The 27,916-nt window shown below is 44.2% G+C and overlaps 1 protein-coding gene across 2 annotated transcripts; it reads right to left on the reverse strand.

Moving 5' to 3' along the window:
- Window positions 1–9,255: 9,255 nt before the first annotated feature.
- On the reverse strand, window positions 9,256–27,882 carry LOC309537748 (phospholipase A2 inhibitor and Ly6/PLAUR domain-containing protein-like). Of its 2 annotated transcripts, XM_082232746.1 has the most exons (5): window positions 27,809–27,882; window positions 22,901–22,961; window positions 20,916–21,038; window positions 10,438–10,584; window positions 9,256–9,529 (listed from the first exon to the last, which is right to left on the reverse strand). In XM_082232746.1, exons 1-5 carry the CDS (start codon window positions 27,869–27,871, stop codon window positions 9,351–9,353), a joined length of 573 nt encoding a protein of 190 aa, XP_082088872.1. In that variant the 5' UTR covers window positions 27,872–27,882; the 3' UTR covers window positions 9,256–9,350. The 2 variants fall into 2 exon arrangements, with proteins under 2 accessions (XP_082088872.1, XP_082088873.1); XM_082232747.1 differs by lacking the exons at window positions 20,916–21,038; window positions 22,901–22,961; window positions 27,809–27,882 and adding exons at window positions 17,462–17,614; window positions 18,608–18,645.
- Between the last annotated feature and the right edge of the window lie 34 nt (window positions 27,883–27,916).

Below are 27,916 nucleotides of genomic sequence, written 5' to 3' on the forward strand. Positions count from 1 at the left end.
AGCAAGGAACCTTGACGCTTAGTGGGAGGAATTTATAGAGGATTGCAAAGAGCACTTTGCCAGCACCCAGGAACAATGGATTCAGGGCAGTGCAACAAATTGCCAGAATTCTAATTGTGCTATACCATAATATAAAGCACAGTGTTGAAAAGCAATTAAATCTCTTCCCCCTTCCAATAACTCCAAGGACACGTCCCTCCTAATCTGTGCCAGCGTCAGTTTCACCATCCTGGATGTGGGGAAACAAGTCCCATCAGGTTACAGCACTGAAATTGGATTAGGTTTCTGGAAGCCAAGGTGGTTTCCCTGACAGCATGAACTTTTTTTGAAAGGGGGACAAATGTCTGTCCACAGTTTCCTTTTTGGTACAGTAATAAAATGCACGGGGACTCGGATCTCCTCACTCCCATTAAATGCAGTTGCATTTGGGGTAAATCAATCTCTTCCCCCTTCCCAGGGCTCCAAGGACATGTCCCCCCTTTAACCTGTGGCACCGTCAATTTCACCACCCAGGAAGTGAAGCCCCATCAGGTGACACCAGAATTCAAAGCTCAGCAGTGAAATTGGATTAGATTTCCAGAAGTCCAGGCAATTTTGCCAGATTTCTCTGATAGTCAGAATCACAAATTTATTTATTTTTTGTAAGGGGAGGCAAGTGTCTTTACAGTTTCCATTGTTGTACAGTAATAAAATGCACAGTGACTCATGATCTAGATTTCTTCTGTCCCATTAAATGCACTTATTTTGGGGTTAAAGTATTGGTCCACTTGTTCTTTAAAATAAGTTGGTTACAGACTTTCAGTCTGCGCCAGCGATCAATGGCGGATTTCCCTCCGAGCTCCGGAGGGAGTCTGCTCCGCGAGTTCGGGTCTGACCGCTACGGCGAAGCGGGGACCCACAAAAATCACAGGCGCGGAAGCATGTGAGCAAGGAGACTCGACGGGCACCTTTGCGCCCCCCAAAACCGCGACGGAGCCTTTTTAAAGGCTCCAGAGCGGCTGCGGGTGTGTGGCGCGGTGCTGAGAGTCGTCACCCAAGCCCGTGGAGCGAAGCCGCGTCGCTATTGTCAGAGAGTGCTGATTCCTTCCTGAAATTTGGACTTAAAAGAACTACCCGTGACTAGGATTTAAAGATCTATTGGAATGTAAAGTTAATTTAAAGACGATTTGGCCGGAAACGGGAAAGGCATAAAATAAGGAAGTCTGCCTTTCTGGACTGCAGAAAGTACAAAGCAAAGAAAGTGCAAAGCTGTAATTTGAGAAGGAATATTCGGAAAACAAGTGAACTTGACATTAGAATTGAAATCCCCCTCTTGCATGCAGGAGCAGAGGGGGAGCAAGGTGGACTTTTGATACCTGCATGAAAAGGAACCATTGGAAAAATTTTATCCGCTGGTTCAAAGCCCTGGGAACTGTCTGCCTGGATAGGGAAGCCTAATAGAGTACTGTCACTTTGTTAAGATTTTGTGAAAGATACTTAATTACTGGACTGTTAAGTTTTTGAAACATATCTGGGAACTGTTATAATAGACCCTTTTGGAGACATTGAGGACTTTTTTAAAGAGACATTTTGTTGTAAAGGTTTTGGAGATCTCTCCCCCTAGAGGATATTGTTGAAACAGTTGCAAAGTGGACTACAATAGTTAAGTCATTGGAAACTTCCATTTGAAAACAATCTACAGACATGGGAACGACCTTGGCTGGGAGTGAGAGTGTTATGGCAGATGAGAGAACTACTAGATCCGGCAAACATTATAAGATTAAAACTTCACACCAGCGAAGAGCCTCGGTCTCAGGCACAGTAACAGCTGCAGCTGGACAGACAAAAACAATAATTATGTCATCTGACCCTGTGGCACAAGCTCTCTGCAAAATAAATGAGTCTTTGGAATTTTTGACAAAACAAGGTGCGGAATCTAGTAAACAATTGGCAGAGGTCTCAGCAAAACTTGACCTGAATACAAAAAGCATTAATGATCTGGGGAAGAAGGTGAATTCAAACACTCAGACTATTGAAAAATTATTAGAAGAATCAGCCACAACTCGAAAGATTGCAGAAGAAGCTAAGGTTACTGCAGATGCTACCCAGGAAAAGATAACGCCAGTCTTCAAAAAGTTAGAAGATCATGGGTTGGCTTTGTCTATGCTTGAATTGCAAAGAAAAGAGGGAATTTGAGAATAAGAGCGGTGCCGGAAAGTGAGAAGGATAACTTGGTGTACTTCCTTACAAAAGAATTTTTGGACTTTTGGCAACAGGAGCTAGAGAAGGAAGAATTTAAGATAGTGGCTGCTTTTAGATTGGGCAGAAGACAAAACAGAAAGAAGCCAAGGGACTGTCTGATAACTTTAAGATCAAAAGAAGAAAGAGACAAAATATCGAATCTGCATTTTCAAAGAACTTTGGAAATTGAAAATTCCTTTGTGGAGCTCTTTAAGGACATACCTAAGTATATTTTGGATGCAAGAACTTACTACAAAGACCTGGTTGACCTACTGAGAAAGAACAGAATACCCTTCAGGTGGGAATTTCCTCAAGGCCTATCTTTTAAATACAAGGGAAGGAAAACAAGAATAAAATCCGTGAGTGACAAGGATCAATTTCTACGAGACAACGGAGAAGATCTTCTGAAAGAAGTGGTTGAAGCGGAACCAACCCCAGCAGTAAAGGAAATAACAGACATTCTAAATTTATCATTTGGACTGAAACCACTGACGGACGACGAACAACTACTTGGAGCAGTAGGAGGGGAAAGTAAATAACGGCAAGATGGCTCTGCACCTTCTAAGCTGGAATTGTAACGGTTTGAACCTTCCGCGAAAGAGGGAAAAAGTGTTTCATATATTGAAAAAAGAACAATTGGACTTGATTTGTTTACAAGAAACACATGTGACGAGGTTACACAGAAAATTACTTATTAATAAAAAATTAGGACAAGAATTTATCTCATCTGATAAAGTCAAGAAAAGAGGAGTTGTGATTTATGCAAAAGAAAAATTAGTACCGAAATTGATGTTTAAAGATGAAGAAGGAAGATTTTTGGCAATTGAAATTCAAGTACAAGGAGAAAAATTTCTGATTGTGGGAATTTATGCACCAAATGAGGGGAAATCTGAATTCTTTAAGAAGTTGCATGAGACCTTACTGGATTATTTGGATTACAACTTAATTTTGATGGGGGACATGAACGGAGTAGTATCTACAAATATGGACAAAGCACAGAGACTGGTAGTCTCTAAAGATGGAAGACTACCAAAGACTTTCTTTGAAATGACTGAAAACATGGACTTGATTGATATTTGGAGAGCAAAGAACCCTCTCGAGAGAGAGGGAACTTTCTTTTCTGAAGCTATGATGACATGGACTAGAATTGACCAAATATGGGTTACTAGTGGGATGGCACCAAAGATAAAGAGAGTGGAAATCTGCCCAAAAACATGCTCCGACCATAATGCTGTAAAGATGGAGATGAAGTTAACAACAGCTGGTTCCTTCTGATGGAGGATGAATGACACCTTATTTAGAGATGAAGAGGTTTACAAAAAGGCCCAAAAAACTTTGAGAGACTATTTTGAAATAAATTTGAAGACAGATGTTGAAAAAAGAGTAATCTGGGACGCAAGTAAAGCTGTTATGCGAGGATTTTTGATACAACAAAATACAATAAAGAAGAGAAGCCAAAATGAGAAAAAGGATAAGATTTTGGAAAAGATAAAAGAAGGAGAAAAGAAGCTAAGATCTAAACCAAAGTCCCAAGAGATTTTGAGAGAAATCAAGTTATATCAGACACAATATATGGAATTGATGAATCAAGAAATAGAATGGAAGATTAAACAAATGAGACAAAGGACATTTGAATCTGCAGATAAATGTGGTAAACTCCTGGCTTGGCAATTGAAGAAAAGGCAAAAATTAAATACGGTTACAAGCTTAGAGGTTGAAGTAAAGAACATTTATAAGCCAAATGAGATTAGAAACTGCTTCCAGAGTTATTTTAAAAAAACTATACTCGCAAGGTCCACAGAAAGAAGGGGACATAGATGAGTTTCTAAAGAAATATGGATTACAAAAAAATTCTCATCAAAGTAAAATAGATCTGAATCAGAAAATAACTGAACAAGAGATAGAAGGTGCCATTCAAAATATGCAACTGGGCAAATCTCCAGGACCAGATGGGCTGACTTCCAGATATTACAAAGCCTTGAAGGAGTGGTTATTACAACCTCTGAAGGAAGTCTGCAATGAAATTTTAGAGGGGAAAAAAGCACCAGAATCGTGGAAAGAAGCTTATATCACACTCATACCGAAAACAGAGACTGAAAAGACTCAGCTTATGAACTACCACCCTATATCATTACTCAATGTGGATTACAAAATTTTTGCAGACATTTTGGCAAAAAGATTGAAAAAAGTATTGGTGGAAGAGATTCATAAGGACCAAGCGGGCTTTCTCCCAAGAAGACATTTGTCAGATAACGTGAGGAATATAATAGACATTTTGGAATTATTAGAAGTGAACATAAACACTAAAGCAGTACTGATATTTGTGGATGCGGAGAAAGCCTTTGACAATATCTCTTGGAGTTTTATGAAGAAGAATCTACATGGGATGGGGGTAGGCCAAGGATTTGAGAATGGTATGGGTGCAATATATTCAGAACAAAAGGCTAAATTAATCGTAAATAATGTGATAACGGAAGAATTTAAAATAGAAAAAGGGACACGACAGGGGTGCCCAATTTCCCCATTACTTTTTATATCAGTCCTGGAGGTTTTGCTAAATATGATTAGGAGAGACCAGCTGGTTAAAGGGGTACAGGTCGGAGCTAAACAGTACAAATTGAGGGCCTTCGCAGATGACTTGGTACTTACTTTACAAGAGCCAGAAACTAGTACGAAAAGGGTTTTAGAATTAATTCAAGAATTTGGTCAAGTTGCAGGATTTAAGTTGAATAAACATAAAACCAAGGTATTGGAGAAAAATTTAACAGTTACTGAAAGGGAGAGGTTCCAGAATGAAACAGGATTAATTGTGGTTAAGAAGGTGAAATACTTGGGGATTAATATGACAGGGACGCGGGTGGCGCTGTGGGCTAAAGCCTCAATGCCTAGGGCTTGCCGATCGAAAGGTTGGCGGTTCGAATCCCCGTGGCGGGGTGCGCTCCCGCTGCTCGGTCCCAGCGCCTGCCCACCTAGCAGTTCGAAAGCACCCCCGGGGGCAAGTAGATAAATAGGTACCGCTTACCAGCGGGAAGGTAAACGGCGTTCCGTGTGCGGCTCTGGCTCGCCAGAGCAGCGTTGTCACGCTGGCCACGTGACCCGGAAGTGTCCCCGGACAGCGCTGGCCCCCGGCCAATAGATGTGAGATGGGCGCACAAACCCCAGAGTCTGTCAAGACTGGCCCGTTCGGGCAGGGGTACCTTTACCTTTACCTAATATGACATCTAAGAATGTGAATTTATTTAAAGACAATTATGAGAAATGTTGGGCAGAGGTAAAAAAAGATCTAGAAATATGGTCAAATTTGAAGCTTTCCTTGTTAGGTCGAATCGCTGTTATTAAGATGAATGTATTGCCGAGAATGTTGTTCTTATTCCAAACATTGCAAATTGTGGACAAGATGGATTGCTTCAAGAGGTGGCAGAAAGATATCTCGAAGTTTGTCTGGCAGGGCAAAAAACCCAGAATAAAATTTAAAATTTTAAGTGATGCAAAGGAAAGAGGGGGGTTTGCCCTGCCGGACTTAAAACTGTACTATGAATCAGCAGCTTTCTGCTGGATGAAAGATTGGCTACTTCTGGAGAATACAGATATTTTGGACTTGGAAGGTTTTAATAATGTATTCAGATGGCATGCATATCTATGGTATGACAAGGTTAAAGCTCATAAAGCTTTTAAAAATCATATTGTCAGGAAAGCATTATATAATGTTTGGATTAGATACAAGGATTTGCTGGAAAATTAAACACCAAGGTGGTTGTCGCCAATGGAGGCAAAAGCCGTGAAAAAGCTCAATATGGAGGCCAAATGGCCAAAATATTGGGAAATTTTGGAACAAGAGGGAGATAAACTGAAATTACAGAGTTATGAGAAATTGAAGTTTAAAGTACGAGATTGGCTCCATTATTACCAAATAATGGAGGTTTACAAACTGGACAGGAAAATTGGCTTCCAGGTGGAGAAATCAAAATTAGAAACAGAATTGTTAGAACCCAATACTAAGAATCTGTCAAGAATGTACAACTTGTTGCTGAAATGGAATACACAAGATGAAACAGTTAAATCAGTCATGATTAAGTGGGCACAAGACATTGGTCATAACATTATGTTTGCTGACTGGGAACAGTTGTGGACCACCAGTATAAAATTTACGGCATGTAATGCCTTAAGAGAGAATATTATGAAAATGATTTATAGGTGGTACATGACCCCAGTCAAGCTTGCAAAAATCTATCATTTGCCTGATAATAAGTGTTGGAAATGTAAAGAAACTGAAGGTACGTTTTTTCACCTTTGGTGGACGTGCCCGAAGATTAAGGCTTTCTGGGAAATGATTCACAATTTCTTTCTAAAATCATCAAGCTGTTCATTTGGCTGAGTAAGGGAAGCCAAAGGAGAGAGAAAATTGGGAAACTATGGAGGCCTTGAGTGATCTATACCAGGAGTGGGGAATCGCTGACCTGGGGGCCAAATGCAGCCACTGCATGCCCCTCCACAGGGCCTAGGAGATGGGGGGGGAGAGGTAGTACTGTTAGGATATTTCCGTTCCACCTTAAAAAGGGAGCAGGTTGTTGTGTCACAGCCTGCGCACTTCTGGCTCACAGGAAGTTTCTGTTTTTGTATATAGCTGTTGTTTTTCTCTCTGTGCCTGGACACGCAGGCAGGCAGTCATGTTTATCTTTGTTCTGACCAACACTGAATAAAGTTGTAAATATGCTCTCCTGAGTGCATCTTTCGTTGTGCGAACTCTGAAAAGGGCGTGCACCGGTCCTTGGAATGTGGACAGCTGTTTCTGAGGCTTGTGTCGCTAATTGACTGATACTGTTCTACGGGAGATTGATGGATCATCCAGAATCAATGTGGAGGCATGATGGGCTTTGTCTCCCTGGCAGTATCCCAACAACAGGTTATGGGCCCAGATTCACGGCACTTACAGGAGAGTAAGACTGCAAAAGACTGTGAGGTATGTGGGGGAAAGCGAAAGCAAGGCTTTTCTGCTGCCGCGGCAGAGTCTTTGAAGTCCGGCAGGCTAATTAGCCTGGGAGACGAGCCAAGCAGGCCTCAAGATTTATGAGTTGCCGAGATAAGGAGGCATAAGACTCACGGCTCAAGTAAAGAGCCGTTCTTCTGTTTGGGATCACAAGGGGGACATCAGAAAATGCTTGCCTATATTGTGTGAAGACTAGCATTTATATTTTTGTAAGACTACATAAAATGCCATGAGGCCTCTTCCTCCCTCTGCTTCCTCTTCTGTCATCATGCCCCTGCTTATTTGTCCCCATGGAAACAGAGAGTTGGTGCTGAAGTCCTGGTGAAAGATAGCGTGACTGGGCATGGTGAGAGGTGAATGAGAAGGCGGACTTTCCTTGCCTCTCCTGTGGATGATGTGCTCTGCTCTGTGAGGGGACTGCCACCCGCCTGTGAAGTGTGGGATATTTACCATGCAGCGAAACCAACACTGCATGTTTGCTAGATAGGCAAATGACAGGAGCTGAAGCCCTCTGAGCATTTTCCTGTATGGTTCCTAGAAGGAACTCTGAAAGACACTCCCACTGTGCCCCATTTGTTGAGGGTGTGGGCACTTCCTCTTCCTTTTTGCTCTCTCATCATCATTCTTCCAGCAATGTAGAACCATGTGCTTGTCTGAGCTCCAAAGCTCAGACTCCATCATAAGCTTGACCAAAGTATGTCTTTGTAACTGGATCACCATTTTAAGCCCCTCTGGACAAAGCTGCTGTATCTGTTACTCTTCAACAAGTATTCTGAATGAGTATATGTTATCTTTACCTTTTTCAAGCAAGAATCTGTGTGATTATTGTTTTAAGGGGGGGGGGAGGAAAGACTTTTTAAGCATCAAGGGGATACACTCTGCTGAACTTACAAACATGAGGAAGGGAGGATAATATCTAATAAATACAACTTTTTCGAGCATCAATACGCTTCTCTACTTGAAGGGCAGCAGGTGATGGCATGATGTGATGTTCATACCATCATGTTGTGCTTGTGTGTTGTGGGCACCCTCCTCCTCCTGCAACAGGCTACTCCCCTTCTCCCCCCTCCCCCCAAAAAAATAAAATCCCCGGAGGGGCATGAAAAGGGCAGAGGAGAGATCAGCTGCACACAGTCTCAGTCATGGAAAAAGCCCTGGAGAGGAGACTTAGGCAGATGCGAGCTGTTTGTTAATCTTTCATCTTGGCAACTGATTTCATGGAGTAATTCCCACGGAAAATGAGCTGTTGTGCTCATGAGTCCTGACACTCTGTGAAAATTGTGTTTTTACTAAGAAAGAGTTAACTCAAACTTTCGTGGAACCAGAAGAAACCCGAGTCCCCCTAAAAAATAGACGCAAAGCTTGCTAGCTCTCTTTAACCGTGAGACCGAATTGTCTGTCTCAACATTCAGTCTGAGCTGTTACATGACTGAAATGTGTCCCAGTATAGGACTGTGATTGATTAATCTCCCCCAGGAATTTCAAAACGACCCTTTAAGAAGTATCTGAATTTGTACAAGAGGGACAGGCCACAACAAACTTTAAAGTAAATACCTTAGAATATTTACATGGTTTTGCAGAAGAGAATATGCTGTACTCATTGATTGATTCTTGATTGATTCGACTAATTATTGATTAAAATTGGACCTGAAAGTCTGGCCAGGGATTTCACCCCTGCTTGCTGCCAAAGCTATCTCCCATCTCCAAGCACTACAGTGGTACCTCGGGTTATATACGCTTCAGGTTACATACGCTTCAGGTTACAGACTCCGCTAACCCAGAAATAGTCCCTTGGGTTAAGAACTTTGCTTCAGGATGAGAACAGAAATCGTGCTCTGGTGGTGCGGCGACAGCAGCAGCAGGAGACCCCATTAGCTAAAGTGGTGCTTCAGGTTAAGAACAGTTTCAGGTTAAGAACGGACCCCAGAATGAATTAAATACTTAACCTGAGGTACCACTGTATTATTTTCCCCAACAAATGTTGCATTTGGTAAAATAACACAACACACATTATTAACCATATATATTTATTTTCGATTATTTCATTTGCACATGAAAGTCAAATACAGCCTGTCTTTGAGGAGGAGCTTCTAGACTTCTAGAAAGAAAGCCTGGGAGTCCTCAGGATGAGACCATCCCTTCTTCAACCACTAGGCTGTGCGGTGGTGTCTTCTGTGGCATACTCGTCCATTGCTTCAGTGCACTCTAATTGAGTGATCTTAAATCCCGATGATTCAAGATCAGTCTCCAGCAACCCCTGATTGTATTCACACGTACTACTTGTTGCACAGCCTCGGACAGCGCCCATCAGGGTGCTTCCTCCTGTTGGAAAAAAACACATACACATATTTTTGGAATCCAAAACCCTCTCCCTGAAACAGAAGGGTGGGCAACTTTTTTCAGCCCAAGAGCTGTTTTCCAGTCTGGGTGACCTTCTGGGAGGTCCACAGGCCAATGGAAACATATGTAAAATTAACCTTTACATGGCAGGCTATTTTATACATACATTCAAACCCCCCTCTCTGTCCTCCCTCCAGGTAACCAAGAGTTCAGGGGCAACAATCCAGCCAGGCCAAAGCATACAGGTAGGCTATGAAGTGGGGCTTGTGAGGGGTGTGGCCTAGGGAGAGGAGGTATGGCTAAGTAGGATCCAAAGGGCCAGAGAGAAAGAGTCCAAGAGGAATGCCTTTGGCCCCTGGGCCTGTGGGTCTCCAGCCTGCCCCCCTCCAATTTAAAGTACAAATTTTAAGATGTATTATTATTTAACAAAATCTATATACCGCTTGTTTGCAGTAAAAACTGCTAGGGGTTTACAAGAAATATTTATATTAGCAGTTTAAACCATTAAAACATTTAAAACTCATTGGAATGAACAGCAAAAGGGAACAGAGAATGTGCCTATCTGAATGGGTTTTAAAGGTGTTGCTGGGGAAAAAATGAAATAAACTGGCGCAGGGATCCAGACAAGAACCGCAGAAATCACTAGCCCTTCCCTGTATTCTCCTCCTCCTCCCACCTCCCTGTGCACACATCCTTCCTCCTTGGGCTCTTGCCCATCCCACACACTCTGTGAAGGCAACGTGGGTCTCCTAATAAAATTCAGCACCCTTAATAAACAAAGTATCCTAGCGTCTTTTAGGGGAAGCCATGACTGCTCAAAGTGGCATGATACTGCTTTAAATGCATAGTACAGATGGGGCCCTAGCTGCACTCCACCATACAAGACTCACCGAACTTCATGCGACCCCCAATGTAGAAGCATTGATCCTCCTCATTTCTGCAGCTGACGGTCTTCAAGCCCTCGCAATCGTCTGACAAGGTGGAGAAGCAACTCGGGCACTTCAGCCCATTGGGCTCCCTCGTCTCACTCTCAGGCACTGGAAAACAATCACCACACCACACATACATTGCAGTTAGTCAATGTATTTCTTTTGCAGATGCAAACCACAATGTACTGTATATGATGGGTGGGAATTGTACTCCTCCTTCAAAGAGCGATGCCTACCACCTTCCTACCTGCCTACCACCTGCCTACCCCGGTCAGGGCTGCCGGGGAGTGGGCTCCAGCCCACAAAATGGCTGGGGCATGTTCCACAGGGGGGGGATGCACTGGGACAACCGATCTCAGTGATCACGGGTAGGAGGAGGAGTTACGCTAAGACCAGACCATGTCATTACAGAGGAGGCAGGTTTAGTCGTTGTCTGAGGACTATCCCTGCCTCCGGGTCTGGTCCTGTCCGGACGGATACTAGAATCAGCAAGGGATACCCACATAGCCTGAAGGTGCTGCTGTGCAATGCCAGGTCAATGATTCAGAAGACCACTGCCATCCATGACTTGATCATGGATGGAGGATTTGACCTGGCATGTGTAACAGAGACTTGGTTGGATGAAGCAGATGGGCCTGTTCTTGCCGCTGCTTGTCCACCAGGTTTCTCTTACGCACAGCAACCCAGGTCATGTGGGCGGGGAGGGGGGGTTGCAGTGATTTTTAGGAAGTCATTAGTTTGCACCAGGCGTCCTATTGGGAAGACCCAGTTTTCTGAGTGCATGTTCTGGAAGTTGGGCAATAGGGGCAGTACAGGATTCCTTTTGGTGTACCGACCTCCCCGCTGCGCCAAGGATTCCCTGCCCGAGCTGCTTCAGGTCGTGGCGGATGTTCTCCTGGAGACACCTAGCTTGGTCGTCCTAGGGGATTTTAACATCCATGCCGACACGACCTTACAAGGGGCCGCTCGGGACTTCGTGGAAAGCATGGCCTCCATGGGGCTGTCCCTGAATAAGTCTGGCCCAACCCATAGCCGTGGACATGCCTTGGACCTGGTGTTTACCTCTATGGATGTTGGTGATCTGACACTAAGTAAAAGCGAAACGAAAGAAGTGCCATGGTCAGATCACTTCCTGGTGCAACTGGACTTCTCTGCGACCCATCCCCTCTGCAGGGAGGTGGGACCAATTCGGATGGTCCGCCCCCGCCACTTAATGGATCCAAATGGTTTCCAGAGAGTGGTAGGGGATGCTTTATCCCATGTTGATGGCCTTTCAGCTGATTCCCTGGTGGCCCGCTGGAATGTGGAGTTAACCAGGGCTATTGACTGTTTGGCTCCGAAGCGCCCTCTCCGATTGCATGGAGCCCGGACAGCCCCGTGGTTTTCCACGGATCTGAGGGCAATGAAACAATCGTTGAGACGGCTAGAGCGCCGGTGGCGGAGAACTCATTCCGAATCTAACCGGACACAGGTTAGAGCTCAACGTCGAGCCTACCAAGTGGCGATAGCGACGGCGAAGAAGAATTTCTTCACCGCCTCTATTGCATCTGCAGAAAACAGCAGCAGGAGACTTTTTCAGGTGGTTCACAATTTAGCGGAACCACCTGCAACATCGGGGCCCAGTACGGGCCACATGTTCTCCTGCAATGATTTTGCAAAGTTTTTTGCAGATAAAACCGCTCAGATTCGGGAAGAAGTAGACTCCACCGTGGGAGCAGGGCCGGGGCGGGAGAGTGCAAGAGTTCTGTCTGGTCAAGTTGAGTGGGATCAATTCCAATCTGTTGCCTCCGAGGATGTGGACAGGCTGCTTGGACGAGTGAAACCAACCACCTGTCTCCTGGATCCTTGCCCATCCTGGCTAATAAAAGCAAGCCGGGAAGGGCTGGGCGATGGGCTTCGTGGGGTGGTGAATGCTTCCCTCCGTGAGGGGGCCTTCCCAGACCCGCTGAAAGAGGCGGTTATTAAACCGCTTCTTAAAAAACCATCTCTAGATGCGGCCACGATGGCCAACTATCGCCCAGTCTCAAATCTTCCATTCCTGGGCAAGGTGATTGAGCGAGCGGTTGCCGAACAACTCCAGGCACGCCTGGAAGAAGCGGACCATTTGGATCCCTTCCAGTCGGGATTCAGGCCTCATCATGGGACTGAAACTGCCTTGGTCGCACTGGTTGATGATCTCCGGCGGGCTAGGGACAAAGGTGAGAGCTGTTTCCTAGTTCTGCTGGATCTCTCAGCGGCGTTCGATACCATCGACCATAGCATCCTTCTGGACCGTCTTGAGGGGCTGGGAGCTGGGGGCACTGTTATACAGTGGTTCCGCTCCTTCCTCCTGGGCCGTGTTCAGAAAGTGGTGGTGGGGGATGAGTGTTCAGACCCCTGGGCTCTCACTTGTGGGGTGCCTCAGGGTTCTGTCCTCTCCCCCATGCTTTTCAACATCTACATGCGGCCGCTGGGAGAGATCATCAGGAGGTTTGGGCTGGGTGTTCATCAGTATGCGGATGATACCCAGCTCTACCTCTCTTTTAAATCAGAACCAGTGAAGGCGGTGAAGGTCCTGTGTGAGTGTCTGGAGGCGGTTGGAGGATGGATGGCGGCTAACAGATTGAGGTTGAATCCTGACAAGACAGAAGTACTGTTCTTGGGGGACAGAAGGCGGGCAGGTGTGGAGGATTCCCTGGTCCTGAATGGGGTAACTGTGCCCCTGAAGGACCAGGTGCGCAGCCTGGGAGTCATTTTGGACTCACAGCTGTCCATGGAGGCACAGGTCAAATCTGTGTCCAGGGCAGCTGTTTACCAGCTCCATCTGGTACGTAGGCTGAGACCCTATCTGCCTGCGGACTGTCTCGCGAGAGTGGTGCATGCTCTGGTTATCTCCCGCTTGGACTACTGCAATGCACTCTACGTGGGGCTACCTTTGAAGGTGACTCGGAAACTACAACTAATCCAGAATGCGGCAGCTAGACTGGTGACTGGGAGCGGCCGCCGAGACCATATAACACCGGTCTTGAAAGACCTGCATTGGCTCCCAGTACGTTTCCGAGCACAATTCAAAGTGTTGGTGCTGACCTTTAAAGCCCTAAACGGCCTCGGTCCAGTATACCTGAAGGAGCGTCTCCACCCCCATCATTCTGCCCGGACGCTGAGGTCCAGCGCCGAGGGCCTTCTGGCGGTTCCCTCATTGCGAGAAGCAAAGCTACAGGGAACCAGGCAGAGGGCCTTTTCGGTAGTGGCGCCCGCCCTGTGGAACACCCTTCCAGCAGATGTCAAGGCGATAAACAACTACCTGACATTCAGGAGACATCTTAAGGCAGCCCTGTTCAGGGAAGTTTTTAACATGTGATATTTTATTGTATTTTTGGTTTTTATGGAAGCCGCCCAGAGTGGCTGGGGAGGCCCAGCCAGATGGGCGGGGTATAAATAATAAATTATTATTATTATTATTATTATTATTATTATTCCAGCACTTCTCCAAGCAGAGTGCTTCAGCCATGCTCCATTCATCCAGGGCTACATTAATGCATGGTGCAAGAGATTTCTGACTGGGGCCACATTCACAGCATACATTTCAAGCACAGGGATACCACTTTAAGCAATGGGCTTAGCACTGAGCAGCATTGGGGGGCATTCTGAGAGACAAAATGGCAGCCACAGATGCACACAAACGATGATAGAATTCTACAAAATGGCCCTCTTCCTGAGAGCGGGAAAGAGAAAGAAAGCTCTTAGTCGTTTTATCCTTAAAAAATCACTTCTGGAAAACATGTGCTTAGTTTTGGTAAAATCATGATTTCACCTAAGAAAAAATGCCAGCTAATAAGAGCTATTGTGTAGGGGTTTTTTTGCTGATCCATAGCTCTGTGAAGGGAATAGGAGTTTTCCAAGTAACTCTCAACACCCTTAAAAATCTACCACTCCCATAATTATTTGTCCTATAATAATAATAATAATAATATAATAATAATTTATTATTTATACCCCGCCCATCTGGCTGGGTTTCCCCAGCCACTCTGGGCGGCCTAGTGTTCTCCTAGTGTTGTTATAGTGTTTACAATAAAAACTTACACAAGGGTGTTGGGAATGCTAGGGAGAACTACAAAGTGGTGCCTCTTCCCACCAAGGAAGGAGGGGTGAGTGAAGGTCTACATCAGGAACACGGGAATGTGAACATCTACATCAGAAACAAGGGTGGGAGGAGACCAGACTTATTTCACACGGGTGTTTGAGGCTAAAATGGAGAGCGTGAGGGCTCTTTGGAGGAAAGAGTAGGGATGTAAGTATCAGAAGCTGCTGCAGGAGAGAGACTGTGAGTAGCATCACGCAAGGAATGTTTCTAGGACTAAGGAAAAACTGTGAAGCTCCCTTATAATTTTTCCTCATGGATGCTGCATGCTGTTCAATTAATCTTGTTATTGATACATGGTTTTTGGTTTTGTTGTATCTGCAGCCTTTCTTTTACTATGCTATGTTGTTAAATAATGCAATGATCCTTTTAGAAAGCCCTGTTCTGTGGCGAAGGCAGGAGCCCATGTTGCGGATGTTTGTAGGAGGGCTGGCCAATCCAGAGGTATCATACTGCATTCTCACTCGCTGGATCATCACCTTGTTGTGGTGAGTTGGTTTGCATGTTCCTATGACTTGAGTGAGCGAAGCCGTCGGGAATCTCGTACTCCCAGCAGGGTCACCCAAGGCAGTAAGGTCAAAGGGAAGGAGCTAGAGAAAGAATGATCCCCAAAAGTCCTCAATGGCAGAACAGGCTGATGATTACAAGCGGTATGATAGAACAGCTGTAAAGACAGATGAAGGCTGCAGCAGATAGGAATTTACCGGTTCATTGTGACTACTCATGCCATCGGAACAGAGCCCTACTGCGAAGATTGTGCCTTGGTCAGCATGCACTGATCTACACACATAAAACAAATTCACACACAGGTGTCTTCCAAAAACCCATCCGAAACCCAAAAAGTCCCATGGCGATTGGCAAATGGTAATGGGGCAGGATCGTGAAATGTGGAAGTCCTTAGTCATGAACCGGCACATGGGCAGTGGATACAGATTCAGTCGTTCAATTCAAGGAACGAGGCAGTTGAGTAGAAGGAAAAGGAGGCTACACTTTCTTCTGTAACAAGAACATCTGATACATGGGGTAGGCTTAGCTATCAAAAATGATCTTGTGAAGCTCCTGTCAGAAGTCTCTAACGGTAATAATGAGTGACTCTCAACCTCCTAAATAAAGCTCCCCAAAAAACAACAGGCTTCCATTATAAGCACTTCTGCACCAACACTGGATGCTGATGAAGGCATTAAAGAAAAATTTTACTCTCAGAAACTATAAGGAAAATAATCTCATCCACCTGGGTGATTTTAATGCAGGGGTTGGGCGAGATTTCGATCTGTGGCCTGGGACTACTGGAAAAGAAGGAATTGAAAACAGCAACAGAACAGAATCTTACTTTTGACAATATATGCAGCGCACAACCTTGTTATTACCAACACACTCTTTTGACAGAAAAATTAATTTTAAACTTCATGGTGGCATCCTTGATCAAATCACTGACACCTCTTAGACTACGTGATCGTCTGTGCTAAAGATCGCCATGATGTGCTCCTAACCGGAGCTATGACGAGTACCGACAACTGCTGGACAGATCACCGACTAATACACTCCACGATGGCTATCAAATTATACTTTAACGCCGGCTTCAAGGAAGGAAACCAAGGCACAAAATGAACACTCAAGCCCTTCAAGATCCCATTAAGTGGGATTGCTTCCAAACGACTCTTAAGGACCATCTACTTTCAGAATTCCCTGATAAGATCGAGGTACACTGGATCAAGCTAAAAACATCCATTATTGCAGCCTTTGAACAAACACCAGGACTCTGTACCTGAGGGTCGCAGTATGCAATTCATGGTAGCTCACTAAGCCAGCTTTGAGGTTCTTGGTTCAAATCCCAACTCTAGCTTCTGTCTCTTGTTTGAAAAGGATGGTGATACAGGCCTGCGTCATCAACTGGTGTACGCCAGGAGCCTAGCCGGGGCTTAAAGATGGAACCTTTGTATTAATTGTTTCATTGAGGGCCACATTTCCTTCAGTGAAAGCTTCTCAGGGCCACATGCCAGTGGCAGGGCCTGTTGCAAAAGTGAGTGGAGCAACAAATGTATTTTTTTTTAAAAAAAATATTCTTTGCACCACCTGGTTCTCCCCTTTGTGTAGATAGTGTTCCTCTATAGCTTAGTAATTAGGTGGCACTGGAGCCCATCGCATCTAATACATCTTTCTTAGCATTTGCTTTAACCTGAAGATATTAATTCCCTGAATGCAAACTTAAAAGAAATCAGTTCCTTCCCATACAAGAAGGAAAGAGGCCTGTCCCACTAAAAATATCTCTGCAAATGCAAATGCATCAAAGAAAATGGGTCACTCTAGGTTTGGGGGCTAGAACTCTGGGAAACCAAGGAACCAGTGAAGTGTAGTGGTTAGAGGGTTGGACTAGAATCTAGGAGACCAAGGTTCAAATTCCACTGTAGCCCTGACACTTGTATGGGAAGGAACCGAGTGGCCTGGGGCCAGGAACCATCTCTCAGCGTAACCTATTCTACTGGGTATTTTGAGGCTAAAATGGTGAGCGGGAGCTCAAGAGTTTTGGAGGAAAGCATAGGAAGTAAATACCAGAAGCTGCTGCAGGAGAGGAACTGTGAGTAACATTATGGGAGGGGTGTTTCTAGGACTAAGGTAAAACTGTGATGCTCCCTTGTAATTTTTGCTAATAGATGCTGCATGTTGTTCTAATAATCTTCTTATTGTGATTTTGGGTTTTGTTCTATTCGTCCCCCCCCCCACCCATACTATGGCTCCAATGCTTCCCTGCTTGTTCCCTCTGTCAGTGGCTCCTCCCTGGATACTGCCAAAAACTTGTTTGTCTTTCTTTGACCTCTCTCATTACTTGAGTTTTGTGATATCATCTTTCCTGATGATGATACTTACTTTCAGGAGGTCCGCTGTTGCACATATCTGTCTTGCAGCAGGAGAGCTTGCTGCGCAAGTATATTGATGAGGTTATGGAGACACTGGAATAGTCTGCATCACACAGCTCTGTATCGATGCAGGACTTGAGAACCATTGTGGACCCCAAAAGTGCTATAAAAGAAAGAATTGGAAAAGGGAATAACTAGACCTGGAGATAGGGCTGGTCCACCCATGAGGCAAGGATTGACGATCACCTTATAATAATAATAATAATAAATTTTATTTATATCCCGCCCTCCCCAGGCGAAGCTGGATCCAGAGGGGCAGGTGATCTGACCACCAAGAAAAGTATTGCCTAGTGCTCCTGCCTTTGAAGCTGTGGTGTGATCCTTGGAGGCAAGATCTGCCGCCTCCTCATCAGTTCCTCTCCCCCATTTGAGCCACCCCATGTCTCTGTTATTCATTGCAGGGACCTTGGAGCTCCTTCCTTTTCTTTTTTAATATAATGTTTATTGAAATTTCTTTTTTCCTTTATAACAACCAAATAAAATTTCCTCATCACATATATGTTTGCTCAAATTGAGCATTGACCTCCTCCCATCCCCCTCCCTGACTTCCATATGCAATCACTTTTATCTTCTCATTTCTAAATCACCCTGTTTACTTACCTCCATACTTAAAAGACTTACTTCTAATATTTATATACAGGTATCACATCATAACCCAACAAAATATTTTAAATCAATCCTGTAAATGTTTTAAAAATTTGTAATGTTCATTCATATATTGTACAAATTTACTCCAGTCCTTTTCAAACACTTTGTCTCGCTGGTTTCAGATTTCTCCCGTCAGTCTCGCCATCTCGGCGTATTCAATCATCTTTGTCATTCTTCCAACGTTGGAAGTTCCTGCTGCTTCCATTTCTGGGCTAATATATCCTTTCTGCCGTGGTAGCATACATAAATATATTTATGTCTTTTGGGGAATTTTTTCACCTATTATCTCTAATAAAAAAGCCTCTAGTTTTTTTACCAAAATTATTATTGAAAATCTTTTTCAGTTCATTATATATCACATCCCAGTAAGTTTAATCTTAGGACACATCCACCACATATGGAAGAAGTTCCCTTTCCTCTCCTTACATTTCCAACATTTCCAATATACCTTATCTTGAGTTCTATGCATTTTAGCAAATACTACCTCGGAGGCTCCGTCCGCCTCGCTGGTGCCCGTGCAGGAACACTGCCTCTTTCCTTGTGGGGTGGTCATTTGCAAAGCTCAGGTTGCAAAGCCACCCTACCTATCCCTTGCAGGGCTGCCTGCACTGCTTGGCTGCCTTTGACTGGCAGAGTGGGCTCCGTCTTTCCTCCTGTGCTGAAAAAGGCAGCCAGGTGGCAGCCAAGAGCCTCATCATGTAGCTTGTTTCTCTCACTGCGGGTACCAGAGACAGACCATGATGGTGATTTCACTCAGCGATATATCTTTAATGAAACTGCCACCCCTCCTGAGTCCTTCTGCCTCCAGCTCCAGGCTGCAGCTTGTTTTCTTTTTCCTCAGTGTGCTGCGTGCTGGAGGCAGAGGGACTCAGGATAGGCAGGGATTTCCCCACCGATTTACTACTGAGTGAAGCTGTCATCACGGTCTGCCCCTCATACCGGTCCTGGGGCGAAATATCAATAAATCGCCCAGGCCGAATCTTCAGTCACCCTTTCTTCTGGATCTGCGGGGTGGGGAACATTTTATGGTTTGCCTCAGGTATCCAATTGTCTTGAGCAGGCCTTGCTTGGAGCAGAAAGAGTTTTATCCAGTTATATCTATTTGTTGAATGTGAGTCAGGAATGGAGAACCTTTGGCTGTCCAGAGCTTTCTACCACCCTTCTCCTTATTGAATGGGATCAGTTCAGGAGGCTTCATGGGAAGGGATTCATCAATGAAATAAGTTTTGTGGCTGCCCAGGTAACTGGACAGGGTGGATTAAAATCAATTATTATTTTTTTAAAAATCAAAATAATCAGATTTTTAAATTTAAATCAGAATTTTTAAAATTTAAATTGGACTTTTAAAATTTAAAATGTATTTTTTTAATAAAAAAATGCTGTTGGTGGAAAAATCTTTCTAAAGATAGTTTTCTATTTAAGTTACATTATAGTCCAAAGGCTATCCTCATCGGGAAATAAGGATTTGTTTTAAGTTTTTCATGTGTGCTATAACTGCCTCCAAGGTATTTCTTAAAAAATCATTTAACCACATCAGTTAACAAACATGGATACATATGCTATAATGTTATTGTTTTAGTTAAATAAATTGTATAGATTGTTATTAATGAAATGATTATTTTTCTCTTTTCAGTAAAGTACAGCAGAAAAGTTATCCAAATATAAATAGTTAATTTATTAAACCTCACAAAAATTTCATAATTATCTGTGAATGTATTTCTAATAGTATAACCAAATCAGTAATTTTTGATATAATTGTAAAAACTACTCTGAAAATTTATTATTCCAAAAACGGAACCTTTGTCTCGTAAATATTAAGATTATACCAGCAAGAATGAGTCTTTCTGTAAACAAATAATAATTAAATTAAGTCTTAATGACTAGTGATTTAAATCATGATTGAAATTGATTTGATTGAAATAAATCCATCCTGTAACTGGACCAATGAGAGTCAATGCTGGAGCTAATAAAGGGAGCATTTACCACAGGCAATTAGGAAAGGGCGATATGTCAGTGCCAGTTTCTCTTGGTTTCTTATTTTAAGTTCATTTCTCCACATTTTCATATCAGTTTCCAACTCTCCCCCCCATCAACATTTAGTGTGAATGTTATTTTCACTCTTAGGCCCTATGTGCAGGGTCATACTGATTTAAGCAGTTATGGTTTCCCCCATTGGGGCGGGGTGTGTGTGGGATATTTGTTGACCATATTGGCTGTGAATCCTGGCGGACTAGCTCTCTACCTTGCAGGTTATTTTTCACTTGGCCTGGGAGATGGGAACCTGATAGACTGACTCCAACTAAAAAAGCTGAGGCTGCTGAACGGACACTTGGGTTGGGGTATTGTTTGGCTTGTTTTGTTGCTGTTACTGATATACATCTTTTCTACCTTTATTTTTAGCTCTTCTTATGAATTAGGTGACTGTTGCTTGATTTTGTTGTAGCTTCTTATATGCACACTTTACCGTAGTATGTGCATTTGTCTATTGATTACATGGCCTGACAACTGAATTGCAAAAATGGAAGAAGGGCAGATTTTGAAGGATGTCTTTGTTTTGTTCTGCCAATTGAGTAAACACACCTTTAAATATGAACTGACTTGAATTTCTTCCTTGCTCCTACAGGCAATGCATAACCTAGAACACTAATTTATGAAAAGTCATGTTCCGTGGCTTGTGGCTAAGATATGGCCTTCGAAAGTGAGTCAGGGGGTGTATGTTTTGGTGATCAGAGAGGTTGAAAGTTCTTCTCACTTACACAGTTTGCCAACTCCACGGGCAGAGAAGCAGGACTGGTCACTGGAGTCGTCACACTCCTCAATGGTGGCATTTCTGCAATCTTTTCCTTCATTGAAACAAGACTCACATGTCAGAGATGCCACTGCAGACAGGGGAAAAATGGGTTTAGAAAACTTTAGTAACTGTGTAGGAGGAATAGGTCTGCGTCAAGGTACATGAACACAACACTTTCTGCTACAACACCATCTTACGAGAGGCAGCAAAGGCCACCGAATGTGATAGCTTCAAAAGTGGACTGGATAAATTCATGTTTACCATCCTCTCTTGATATATTTTTTTCCTGCAACATTGGAGGCACTATTTGTCTGAATACTTGTTACTGGGAACTGCAGAAAGGGAGCTGTTGCACTCAGATCTTTCTAACAGGCTTCCCATAGGACCCATGGCAAGAACAAGAGGCTAGACTAGATGGACCATTGTTCATCTACATAATGCTTCCTATATATATTCCTTCAGTAGATCTTAAACTCTGTGAATAGGGGTGGGCCTTGTATAGACCAGAGAATGATTGTCCAAGATGGCTCCTGCAGGCTGAGGGAGAGGACCAGTAGAGAAGGTGTGGGGAAACCTTTACCCCTCCCGAGGTTGTTGTACTACAACTCCCATCAGCACCAGCAAACATGACAGACTCTTGTAAGCACATCTCGTACCCCTGGAACCTGACTCCACCCAGAGATTGGGGTGGTGTGTAACACCAGCAAACTAAAAGATTGCATGGGGGGGGGAGGATAATTCCGCTCCGAAATAAAAGGTTAACAACTTTGGTTGGCCCTTTGGTTGGGTCCCACGGCTATTCTCTTCATCAAATCTGGCCCTCTTTGAAAAAAGTTTGGACACCACTGCTTTAAATATAAGCTAGGATTCTGGTTTATTGAAGAGTGAACTACTGCCTCTTTTGCTCCCCCAATGTACTTGGAGATGCCATACCTCTGTATGCATTTGGTAAAATAAATATTATTGAGAACAAAGTTTCAGGAGGAAAGGGCAGAATTTGAGTGGACGATGATGGAAGCAGACAGGAAAAAAGTTCAAGAAACATACTCTTTGTTGTAGATGAAACCTAGGATTCTGGTTTACCCAAGAGTGGGCAACTGCCCCCATTGCTCCCCCAATGGACTTGGGGATACTGCACCATAGCTGTCAAGTGCAGTAGGGACAGTCCCTTATTCCAGTGCTGTCCCTTATTGATAGATGTCCCTTAAATGTCCCTTAAATGATGTCCCTTAAATTTCAAAGGAAGCAGCTCCTCTCCCTCCCTCCCTGCCAGCCAGGGAGGAGGGAGGTTCCAACTGTGTTGCTTGGCTGTGTTGCTCACCCAATAAGAAGTCTAAGAATGACTGGGGGGTGGAGCTTGCATGCCTTGTGTGTGGCTAGTTAATGCAAGCTGAGGGGTTTTTTTTGAATGTTGGATGCCATTTTGTTGCACGTGCTGCTGCAAACTTTGCAGTGCAAAGCCAGGCCGGGGAGCCATCTTAAGTTGAGGCTGCATAGGCCTTGTGGTGCATGTGATTCAGATTCTATTCAGTTGAACCTCTGGTTACAAAGTTGGTTGGACAGTGTTCTCGAAGCTACCAGCATGAGTTTGACCAGACTGCAGGAGGACAGGAAGACTGGAGTGCCTGGAACAGGTGAGGCTGCAGGTCCCTTATTTTGGCTGCTGGTCCCTTATTTTTAAGGCTGCTGGTCCCTTATTTTCGAATCTGTAAGTTGACAGCTATGCTGCACCTCTCAGTATGTATTTGGTTAAATAAAAACAAATATTGGGAACAAACTATCCTGACTGAAGATCCCTTGTAGCTTGACCATATGCTTTATTCCTCTCCCTTTCAAAGGAAGCACAAGTCCTTGTTCCTTTCTTCTCCTGCTTTAATGGCTGACGCCCACCCCCTCTTAATTCCTTCCTGGAAACACGATGAACTGCCCAGCTGCTGTGGTTCTGCTCACCTGGATTCAGAAGGGTCAAGAGGAGGCAGGAGATCAGGAGTGTCTTCATCATTCTAGAGAGCTGAAGAGCCAAGAAGGAGTTCGAGAACAGCACTGGGCTGAGCAAGGAACTGAGGCTTAGTTGGAGGAATTTATAGAGGATTGCAAGGAGCACTTTGCCAGCACCCAGGAACAATGGATTCAGGGCAGTGCAACAAATTGCCAAAATTCTAATTGTGCTATACCATAATATAAAGCACAGTGTTGAAAAGCAATTAAATCTCTTCCCCCTTCCAAGAACTCCAAGGACACGTCCCTCCTAATCTGTGCCAGCGTAAGTTTCACCATCCTGGATGTGGGGAAATGAGTCCCATCAGGTTACAGCACTGAAATTGGATTATGTTTCTGAAAGCCAAGGCGGTTTCCCGGACAGCATGAACTTCTTTGAAAGGGGGACCAATGTCTGCCCACAGTTTCCTTTGTGGTACAGTAATAAAATGCACAGTGACCCGGATCCCCTCACTCCCATTAAATGCAGTTGCATTTGGGGTAAATCAATCTCTTCCCCCTTCCCAGGGCTCCAAGGACATGTCCCCCCCTTTAACCTGTGGCACCCACAATTTCACCACCCAGGAAGTGAAGCCCCATCAGGTGACACCAGAATTCAAAGCTCAGCAGTGAAATTGGATTAGATTTCCAGAAGTCCAGGCAATTTTGCAAGATTTCTCTGATAGTCAGAATCACAAATTTATTTATTTTTGGTAAGGGGAGACAAGTGTCTGTGTCTATCCAGTTTCCTTTGTTGTACAGTAATAAAATACACAGTGACTCACAATCTAGATTTCTTCTGTCCCATTAAATGCACTTATTTTGGGGCTAAAGAATTGGTCCACTTGCTCTTTAAAATAAGTTGGTTACATTTAAGAGCAGGTGGGGGGGGGGATTGCAGGTCTGTGTCCAGAGGAGCTTGCGTATTTAAGGGACTGTCTTTTACTGGGGCTGGATATACACAAGCTCAGCTCCACGTCATTTGCTTTTGCTTCACTTATGATGAAAGTCAAAGACAGTGTGAATGATGTGGACTTTGGCGTTGGGGAATGCGGGGGGGGGGAGTGGCAGCATCACAGATATCTGTGGAGAGGTTTCTCGGTGCAATGTTAGTATTATGTATATATTTGTGTAATTTATAATGTTGCTATATAATCTACTGTAAGCTTAGGCTCTTCACATTGTTTCTTCTAAGAAGAATGGGACTCCCAGATGTTGGTAATCACAATGGAGAGGGTGGGGAGAGTGACTTTCGGCTCATGTCCTCTTCCTTCACCATCTTCTTCATATTATAAGAGGGAATTATTATAAGATGATGTACTGATGTTATTTAACTCTAAAGAACTTAGCTTGAATGTATAAGAATGTACCAAATAAATGTTGGAAATGTAAGAATTGCAAGGGGTCATTCTGTCACATGTGGTAGACCTGTAGGGAGGTCAAGGTCTTTTGGGGCATGACTTTTCCAAGAGTCCAAAATCTTTCTAGCCAGGGATATTGGTCAGCCAAATTACAAACTCTATTTATATATGCAGCTGAATTTAGATATGCAGCGACAGTGGCAAGGGGTCTTTATTCTAAGAAGTGAGAATACCCTGAAAGGAAGAATGGATGGTGAAAGCCTTAGAATTGTGTTTTAATATTCTGCTGGAAGCCACCCAGAGTGGCTGGGGAAACCCAGCCAAATGGGTGGGGTATAAATAATAAATGATTATTATTATTATTATTATTATTATTATTATTATTATTATTATATGCAGAGATGGCAAAGGTAAAGGAGGAGAGGCTACTACAACTGAGGCCCTTCCCCACGTAATGCATTGCATCTGAGTGGTAGGCAGAGGGCAAAGCCTCCCTGGACGGCATGGAGGGGGGAGTGAAAGGAGTCTAGATTTCCCCCCCATACACACACACACACACACACACATAGTGGTACCCCTGGTTACGTTCTTAATTAGTTCCGGAGGTCCGTTCTTAACCTGAAACTGTTCTTAACCTGAAGCATCACTTTAGCTAATGGAGCATTCTGCTGCTGCGCTGCCGCCGCTGTGCGGTTTCTGTTCTCATCCTGAAGCAAAGTTCTTATACCGAGGTAATATTTCTGGGTTAACAGTGTCTGTAACCTGAAGTGTATGTAACCTGAAGCGTATGTAACCCGAGGTACCACTGTGTGTGTGTGTGTATGTTTTTGCCTAATGTTGCCACCTTCTAAAATTTATTTATTAATGCATGCTTTTCTTTTTGTAAATGTACCAAAGCATGAAATGAAATGAAATTGGGATTATGAGGTTTTCTCTGGTCAGTGGAGGCTGTACGTGCTGTGTCCTGTGCGTGATGTGGTTGTGGAACTTGCCATTCTTCTGACAGAAGATGCTGTATGTGGGCATGGGGGGACAAAAATGGTGGGAGTGTCAGTTGTGGGGAGTGAGAAATGTCCCTATTTTCATCTGAGGAATGCTGGAGGATATACAGTGGGTATTGAACATCAATATGAAGGTGTTGGGAAGAGTCATTTGGAGTTCTGGAGTGAAGTGTCTTCCATATGTTGAAGATACCCAGCTCTAGAAACTCCATAACACAAACTCTGGATTGGTGCCTGGATGCCATGGTGCATAACAGCCTACAAACTGAGCCTGAACCATGAAAAAATGGAGGCTTATGACTAAGTGATTTCTGGGTCTTGGAGATAGGTCAATTGCTTGGCTGCCTGGACACAGGGGTTTATGCACTGGTAACCTAAAGACTTGATATTGGCAGTATGCAGTGGGGCTGTCTTTGTATCAGGTCCAGAAGCTGCAGCTATTGCAGAATGCAACAGTCAGAGTTATCATAGCAGCAGGCTACTGGCCACATGTCACTCTGTTGCTAAGACAGTGGCACTGGTTGCCAATTTGCTGCCAGGTCACATTCAAGGTGCCTATGTTTATTTCCACTGATTCCTGAGCAATGTGAGCCCAAAGTGCCTACACCCCTGAGGTTTAGTCAGCCTTCAATTCACAGGAAGCCATTAGTGCACCAGGACAGAGAAAAGCTTTTATTCCTTTCTGATAACACTAGAATTTGTGGGCAGCCAATGGCAGTGAATGCCAGAGGATTTGAGAAAGATGGAAGAACGTACAGTGGTTACGAATGGGATCTTTTGCGGAGGCCTGGCCATATCCCAAAATCTTCGTAACCTGAGGTGCCCTTTATGCAGATGTGTGCGGCACTGTGGAGCACTTCTGCTCAAGAAACATGGTTTCACAATTTCTTTCTAAAATCACCAAGCTGTTCATTTGGCTGAGTAAGGGAAGCCAAAGGAGAGAGAAAATTGGGAAACTATGGAGGCCTTGAGTGATCTATACCAGGAGTGGGGAATCGCTGACCTGGGGGCCAAATGCAGCCACTGCATGCCCCTCCACAGGGCCTAGGAGATGGGGGGGGAAGGTAGTACTGTTAGGATATTTCCGTTCCACCTTAAAAAGGGAGCAGGTTGTTGTGTCACAGCCTGCGCACTTTTGGCTCACAGGAAGTTTCTCTTTTTGTATATAGCTGTTGTTTTTCTCTCTGTGCCTGGACACGCAGGCAGGCAGTCATGTTTATCTTTGTTCTGACCAACACTGAATAAAGTTGTAAATATGCTCTCCTGAGTGTATCTTTCGTTGTGCGAACTCTGAAAAGGGCGTGCACCAGTCCTTGGAATGTGGACAGCTGTTTCTGAGGCTTGTGTCGCTAATTGACTGATACTGTTCTACGGGAGATTGATGGATCATCCAGAATCGACGTGGAGGCATGATGGCCTTTGTCTCCCTGGCAGTATCCCAACAACAGGTTATGGGCCCAGATTTACGGCACTTACAGGAGAGTAAGACTGCGAAAGACTGTGAGGTATGTGGGGGAAAGCGAAAGCAAGGCTTTTCTGCTGCCGCGGCAGAGTCTTTGAAGTCCGGCAGGCTAATTAGCCTGGAAGACGAGCCAAGCAGGCCTCAAGATTTATGAGTTGCCGAGATAAGGAGGCATAAGACTCACGGCTCAAGTAAAGAGCCGTTCTTCTGTTTGGGATCACAAGAGGGACATCAGAAAATGTTTGCCTATATTGTGTGAAGACTAGTGCAGCACGTGAGGTTAGTGGTTTTGGCTAGGTGCAAAAATAAGGATCAAACAGACTCAGCAATGGAGAATAAGAAGGTGAAGTTTATTGCCAGGCAATAAGGACCCAGTTGGAATAGCTTCCAAAAGGAACTGGGACCCCGATTGACAGAAATCCAGAGGTCTTTATACCTGAGCAAATCACAGCAAATCATAGATCATGAGACAACCATGAGGGACTCACAATATTGTCAGCAAAAATCAGCCAATCAGCAAGCTCTTGTCACGCTACCAGCTCCTGGTCAAGCACTGGTCAAGCACAGGGTTCCAGTTCTGCTTTCCGATGCTCCCAGTGACGCTCAGTCTAACCTTTCCCCCAGTTATAACAGGACAGGGAGTTTTGGAGTTTTTGTGGTTTTGCTCTTCCTGTTCTGTAGATTAATTTAGCCTGTATCTGAGGGGAATTTGTACCAGAATCTCTGATTCACGTCTTCCCCTTGACCGGGGTACACTGATGTTTGTAGGGGAAAGGTTGGTTCCTAACTTTGCTGTTCCAAGCAGTTTGCAGTTAGCTAAAGCACAGCTTCCCTTTGATTCAAAATGGATTATAAAGTACTGTAATCCTTGATTCCTGTAAGCATGTATGAATATATATTGAATATATTGATTATTGATAACTGATTATATGGATAGCATAGGGGTAGCCCTTTCTTCCTTGCCTCACTAGCATTTATATTTTTGTAAGACTACATAGAATGCCATGAGGCCTCTTTCTCCCTCTGCTTCCTCTTCTGTCATCATGCCCCTGCTTACTTGTCCCCATGGAAACAGAGAGTTGGCGCTGAAGTCCTGGTGAAAGATAGCATGACTGGGCATGGTGAGAGGTGAATGAGAAGGCGGACTTTCCTTGCCTCTCCTGTG

Source organism: Podarcis vaucheri, assembly GCF_965113315.1.
Source record: "Podarcis vaucheri genome assembly, chromosome: 7".
Classification (NCBI taxonomy): Eukaryota; Metazoa; Chordata; class Lepidosauria; order Squamata; family Lacertidae; genus Podarcis; species Podarcis vaucheri.

Excerpts from the sequence above, each read along its gene's own strand:
- LOC309537748 (XM_082232746.1), bottom strand. The coding sequence starts at position 27,871 with ATGCCCAGTCATGCTATCTTTCACCAGGACTTCAGCGCCAACTCTCTG. Across the intron at positions 22,962-27,808 it reads CTCTGTTTCCATGGGGACAA|CTCTCTAGAATGATGAAGAC; the intron begins GTAAGCAGGGGC and ends TTGGCTCTTCAG. Across the intron at positions 9,530-10,437 it reads TGGGGGTCGCATGAAGTTCG|GAGGAAGCACCCTGATGGGC; the intron begins GTGAGTCTTGTA and ends TTTTTCCAACAG.